Source organism: Propithecus coquereli, unplaced genomic scaffold (assembly GCF_000956105.1).
Source record: "Propithecus coquereli isolate 6110/MARCELLA unplaced genomic scaffold, Pcoq_1.0 Scaffold243, whole genome shotgun sequence".
Classification (NCBI taxonomy): domain Eukaryota; kingdom Metazoa; phylum Chordata; class Mammalia; order Primates; family Indriidae; genus Propithecus; species Propithecus coquereli.
Window position 1 is genome coordinate 3,788,649 of NW_012147986.1, and position 6,676 is coordinate 3,795,324.

At 45.0% G+C, this 6,676-nt stretch overlaps 1 protein-coding gene across 1 annotated transcript in view; it reads left to right on the forward strand.

Annotated features, from left to right (window-relative positions):
* Nucleotides 1–4,393: 4,393 nt before the first annotated feature.
* GFPT1 (glutamine--fructose-6-phosphate transaminase 1) overlaps nt 4,394–6,676 on the forward strand; it is a 40,454-nt gene continuing 38,171 nt past the window's right edge. Inside the window, exon 1 of the mRNA XM_012646504.1 lies at nt 4,394–4,590. Within this exon, the coding sequence (XP_012501958.1) occupies nt 4,584–4,590 (7 nt within the window). The 5' untranslated portion in view covers nt 4,394–4,583. The remainder of the gene's footprint in view (nt 4,591–6,676) is intronic.

Consider the following 6,676-nt stretch of genomic DNA (forward strand, 5'->3'; position numbering starts at 1 on the left):
GTGGAGTCATTCGTAACCTGGGAACTTCCTGTACTACTTCTAGTTAGAGTTAGCATCCTTTGTCCTCAAGCCTGAGATTTCTGGGGGGGGGGTGGGAGGGGGAGACAGTTAAACCATGTTCACCTGATGTAGTGGACATCTTTTGTTTGTGCCTTCTTCATTCTTTTTAGCAACATCTTCCCTTTCCTTTGAAGAACTGCTCCCCCTTCCCCTATATCAGGAGTCCCCAACCTATGGTGAATTGTATAATTATTTCATTATATATTACAATGTAATAATAATAGAAATAAAGTGCACAATAAATGTAATGGGCTTGAATTATCCTGAAATTATCTCCGCAGCCCCCCACCCTGGTCCGTGGAAAAATTCCCTTCCATGAAAATGGTCCCTGGTGCCAAAAAGGTTGGGGACCACTGCTCTATATGGCTATATGACTCTATATGGCTCTAGTGGAGCTGTCCTACCACACTGTCCTGTCCTCTTTGACACAGGAGTGGGGCATATGACTCATATCGGACTGATCAGAATACTTGCCTAGAATGTAAAAAATGAAGATGAAGGAATGGCCTCTCTCTTTTCCCTTGGACTGCAAGCTATAAAGATGTGATTCTAGAGCTATTTAAAAGTCATTTCCCTGTCCATGAGGTCAGAGAGATAGAGAGTCAGAAAGTTCTGACAACTGGGTATAAGATATGCTGTAAGTGGTTTTTATCCCTGTCCTTTCCAATTACATTAGCCAATAAATCCCTTTCTTCATCTAGTTTGAGTGGGTTTCTGTTATTTGCCATCAAAAGCTCTGTCCTGTTGACACACCTTTCACCTTATTTGTGAGAAATAAATCTGTGAGAGGAGCACCAGCATTCTTGAGAAGCTTGGTGATTGCACTTCTCTGTAAGCCAGAACTTAAAGTGGGAACAAACACCTCCACTGAACTGGGAAACCTATTAACCCTGCAGGTGAAGAGTACCTACTGAATTGGAAGCAGAGAGAAACTGGATCAGGTTTATATTTTTGAAAGATTGCTCTGGTGTGAAGATGTGTAGGATGAATTGGGGTGGTGGTAGAAGCAAAGGGGTCTTTCTGAGGCCCTGACTGGTGCCTTTTGTTCTTGTCCCCATTTCTTCTCATAGGCCTCAGGGGCTTCCCCTATTTCTTTTTCCTTTGATACTTGCCACCATCTTCTCTGTCCATTGGGGTACATTTTTCCACAAAACTCCCTAAAAAGTAGGACATATGTGTCCCAGCTTCCCATATTATGTTGCATGGGCTTTTTGATTTTAATAATTTTATTGCTATTTATTATGGGAATTCAGGTAAGAGGTAACAAAAATCACAAACATGCAGATGTTTAAAAATCTTATAAAGTTATTTCTTTGTTTCATTAGAAATGGCAACTGGAAGCTCTGATGTTCTTCAACCATGGGATCTGGTGGGACCAAACAGGGAAATGGACTTACATAAAGAGACAATGAATGACACCTCCTTACCATCATTGCTTTCTTTTTGTTGTTGTTGTTAGTTCTGAACTTTTTTTTTATTTAAGACATGAGGGTCTCAGTATGTCACAGGCTGGAGGGCAGTGGTGCTATCATAGCTCACTGCAGCCTCAAACTCCTGAGGTGAAGCCATCCTCCCACCTCAGCGTCCCCAGTAGCTAGGACTATAGGTATGTGCCACCATAACCGGCTAATTTTAAAAATTTTTTTAGAGATGGGGTCTCACTATGTTGCCTAGGCTGGTCTCAAACTCCTGGTCTCAAGCAGTCTTCCTGCCTCGGCCTCCAGAAGTGCTGGGATTACAGATGTGAGCCACCATGCCTTAGTTCAAAACTTTTTGGTTAGGAGAGAAAATCCTTTCCATTTCCTCAGATGTTTAAATTAGGCTCAGATGTCTCCTTTCTTTCATAGATCATTTATTTTCTTCTTCCACAGGCTGTATTCCCAAAGGTCCAGGTAAGGCAGAGCTCCCTATAAAGGGAGGTCAGACATACAAAGATCTTCTGTGTTAGTATCTTAACTGGCATATGGTTACAGAGTGTTCTTTGTTGTGGTGGGTTAGTGAGGTTTTTCAAGGCTGGGTTGGGAAAATATTGACCTTCAAAGTTTCTTCCTCTTAAATGGTGCATAAGCATCTTCCAAGACAGCTGTAGAATGGAGATGGATAAGATAAAACTGATAGTCACTGTGACAGAGTAGCAGGCAGACGAGGAAAGCAAAGGGTTCAACAGATTATTATAGTTACAGCATGAAAATTTTGGTGGTACTGCTCGCATTTTCATTGTGGCATGGACAGGTTTGCTGTCAGTGCACAAAGGGTTGCTTAAGCATTGGAACCATACCTTGACTCCTGGGCAATATTGCTGAGGTCTTATCAGAACCTCTTAGATTGAGGGTTCTGAAGCTAAAATGTACATCCACAGAGCCTTTTGTTTCTTGAATTAAGAAAAGTGGGCCAGAACATGGTGGCTCACATTTGTAATTCCAGCACTTTAGGATGCGCACGTGGGAGGATTGCTTGAGGCCAGGAGTTTGAGACCAGCCTGAGCAAGAGTGAGACCCCGTCTCTACAAAAAATAGAAAAATTGGCCGGGTGTTGTGGCATACGCTTGTAGTCCCGGCTACTTGGGAGGTTGAGGCAAGAGGATTGCTTGAGCCCAGAAGTTTGAGGCTGCAGTGAGCTATCATCAGGCCACTGCACTCCAGCCTGGGGACAGAGTGAGACTCTGTCTCTAAAAAAAAAAATCTATTTCTCTATCTATCTATATCTCACCTATTAACAAACAGCTCACTGCTTTTTAACTTTGCTCTGGGTGATCTAGGGACCTGTTTAAGGGCTTGAGATATCAAAGGGCTTTTAGGTGGGAAATACTTTGATGAGTTAAATGTGACATTTTCCAGCCTTTCTTTGAGGCAAGTGAAAGACATTTTTCTCTCTAAGAAAAACTGAAAGCCCTTTGCTCTATCATATAACCAGACATAGAAGGTTAATTCTGCTAAGAAGATATGGCTCCTTTCACTCATTCAAAAACATTTTTGATCTCTTACTTTGTGCTTGGGTCTATACTAGGTTTTGGGTTTGCAAAGACGTGTTATAGCTTCAAGAAACTTATAGACCAGGGGGGAAATATACAAAGAAAATCACAAAATATCAAAGCATATTGCTTCACGGGGGCAGCTCAAAGAATGAGCAGTTAATGCATGGCTCTAAGTCTGTCTGGGGGAGACAAAAAAGGCTTTCCTGAAGTGGCAGCATTTAAACAGATGGGGCGGGGATTCCATGAGGAGTTACAAAAGTGTGTAAAAGATTTGAGGATCTTGGCCCACTTGGGGAAATACCTGTTCAGCTTTGTTCGAGTGTATAGGGCTGGAAGGTGGAGTAAGACCAGACACTTAAACAGTGGTTAGAACTTCAGGAGTTGTGTGTGTCACGTAAGTTTTAAATTTGATTGTTAGTCTAGAGCCATTAATAGAGTTCTGATAACCATCTACATTTGACTAAAGATACAATTTAAATGTTCTTAAAGCAAATACCCAGGAAATTAACTTTCAGAAATATTATCACTCTCTAATCAAGTCTCTCTTGGCAGGAATGGTGCATTAATTCATGGAATTAATCGTTCATGAGTCAAACGCAAGGCTGTTACAGCTAGGCAGTTGCTAGTCCTCTCAGGTGGGCCATTGGAGGCTGGCCAGCAGTTTCTTAAGCCCAGGCTCATAGCTAGATATTTGAAACTTACGGTACTCCCTCCACCTCCACAATAAACTAGGGCTAGGGAGGAAATGACTAAAGGTGGGGATGGGGTGCGGAGGGCTTTTAGAGGTCAGGCATATTACACAGAGTGTTAAGTAGGAAACCTAATTGCCTGACACCAGAAAGAGTGACCAAACCTGAATGGCAATTTGCAGTCAAGAATTTTGGTACCTTCTTCCCCCCACCTCACCCAATTCTTCACAATTTTTCTTCAGTCTTATGTCCCTTTTCCACCCTGATTTTGTTTGTCCCCCAGGATCCTCTTTTCATCCCTCCTGCTTTTTTTCCTCCACTTCCTCCGCTCCGTGGGGTGCCGGAACTTGGGGCCTGGGAGTTGTACTGGGCGCACTCTCCGAGCTATTTGCTTTGCTAAGAACTTCACCCTCCTCTTTCCGTCATTCCCTGACAGGCGCCAAGTTTCTCCCTCCCTCACCGCCCGGTCCCTGCCCCCGGGTGGCGGATCCAGGAACTCCAGGCGGATGCGGCCACGAGCCCCTGCCACGTCTCAGCTGCCAGCAGTCCAGCGCCTGCGTGGGCTCCGGGGGCGGGGCGGCACTGGGAGGCGGGAGCTTCGCGTGAGCGGCGCGGACGCAGTCCAATGGAGACTGCCGGCGGCGGCGCGGTGCGCGCCGAGGGGCGGGGCGCGGCGGCGGTTGCTGGCTGAGTCGGGGAGGTGCAGAAGCCTGTTGTTGCCGTGGCCGTTGCATCCTCGAGGGTGTCGTGTCGGCGCCACCCCGGCTGCTGAGCACTCCGATCGCCCCCGAAGCTAGTGTGTGTGCCCCTGACCCCGTCAGCTGTTCGCGTCTCGCCCTGTGGGCCGTGCCTCCTGCATCATGTGCGGTAAGGAGGCCGGGGGAGGGGGGCGTGTTGCGGGGCGGTGCTGGGGTGCGGTGCGGGCGCCGCTGAGGCCCGAGGCGCCCGGCAGGAGCGGGAGTGAGGAGGTTGCGAAGTCTGGGTGATGGGCGAGGGGCGTCCTGCAGTGGCTGCGGGTGCTGGGGGCGGGAGCCGGCGTCCGCGGGCAGGAGGAGGGCTGGTGGACCCGAGGAGGGCACCTGAGAGAAGGGCGGGCCATAGAGGGGATATTGGGGGCCGACGGGGACGTGGGGCGTCTTTGCGCGGAGAAGGAACCGAGAGGGGAGAGAACTAAGAAATGCCTATGTGGAAAAGGAGGAGAGGGCTGAGGGAATTGAGGTGTGGAGGGGGTGCCTTCAAAAGGGTCCACCAGGTGAATGAGGCAACCTGTGGAACATACAGGGTGAGGTCCTCTTATCTTGCATTCTTCTAGGGTTTACCTTTCAAAAAATATTTATTTTCAGTTGCTTTTTTTCGGGCAGGGCCAATAGAAAACAGACTCTAGCTAGAGCTAAGACAGTGGCATTAAACGTGATCTTACTTCCTGCCACCCCCTGTCTCAACAGAAACCAGTGCTAATCAATAACGTGGTGAATGGGCTTGATCCTGATCTTCTTGTGGAGGAGACACGGAAGTATCTGTGGCAGTAGATTATATAGCGTTTACCATTTGCATGTGCACGCATTAAAAAATACCAGCTATGAAAAATATCCCTTGGGTGTGCACCCATTTAAAATACTAGTTATGAAAAATCTAACATGTTTTTCCTAGAACAATTAAAAAATAAAGTTAGGCCCTTTTGTTTCATGTTTTGAGAGTTAGTCGTTTTATTATTACCTAAAAGTGTTAGTGAAATGGATTGTGAGGCTCATACCTGACATGACTGATGTACTCTACAATTGGTATTAACTTGGCCATTGTCAGTAAAAAGAATTGTATTCTTACCTTTCTTGTTGAAATTTACAACCGACTTTACCCCTGGAGGAAAGAAGCTTTTTAAAGGAAGTAAAGTTGTCATAGAATTGCAACTATCTGAGATACTTACTTTTTGCCTCCTTTTGCATGAAGGAACTGAGCAGGAGGTGTACTATACTCATCAGTGTACATTTTTCCTGTATTTAACTTTATGCTCATTTCAGCTTCTGAAAACGAGGAGCAGGTTTAAATTTAGAGTAGATTAAAAAAAAACCCACATAAAAACAGAAACACCTATAAATAGCTTACTGAAATTATTAGAGTAGAGCTGACTTAAGAATCAGTTATACTTTTGCAATGTCTGATTAGTAGAATGGTTTTGCAAAACACATTTACAAACTGGTTAATCACCAATATGCTTCATTTGGTGATTAACTGTTCCTGACAGGAAGGTGTGTTCCTAACCAAGTACCTGACATTCTGGTTACAGGTCATTTCATCATCTTGTTCCAGGAAAAAAGGTAGTCAAAGTACTATAAAATAAAAAAAATAAGATTTAGTTTAGAAAGGTTCAAATAAGGTTGAGACTTTTAGGGTAGAGACTAAATGTTGGGAGTTTTCATGTAGCTAGTATCTCCTTTCCACAGAGTTTTACTGCTGAGGAAACAGGTTATGAAGAATGAAGAATGAATAAAAAATTAGTATTTGGGCCAGGCGCGGTGGCTCACGCCTGTAATCCTAGCACTCTGGGAGGCCGAGGTGGGAGGATCGCTTAAGCTAAGGAGACCAGCCTGAGCAAAAGTGAGACCCCCATCTCTACTAAAAATAGAAAAATTAGCCAGATGTGGTGGTATAGGTCTGTAATCCCAGCTACTTGGGAGGCTGAGGCAGGAGGATTGCTTGAGCCCAGGAGTTTGAGGTTACAGTGAGCTGTGTTGATGCCACTGCACTCTATCCACTGCACTCTGCAGCGAGCTTCTGTCTCAAAAACCAAACAAACGAGCAAACAAACAAAAAACTAGTATTTTAGGCATTTCTAAAGTCCTGCGTTTAACTCAGACCAGAGTTTTGCATGATTCTGGGAGTTGTGTTCAGAATTTATTTCTTCTCTAATGTAAATTTTAAAAGTTGAGTTTATCATTATTTTCTTCCCACATCT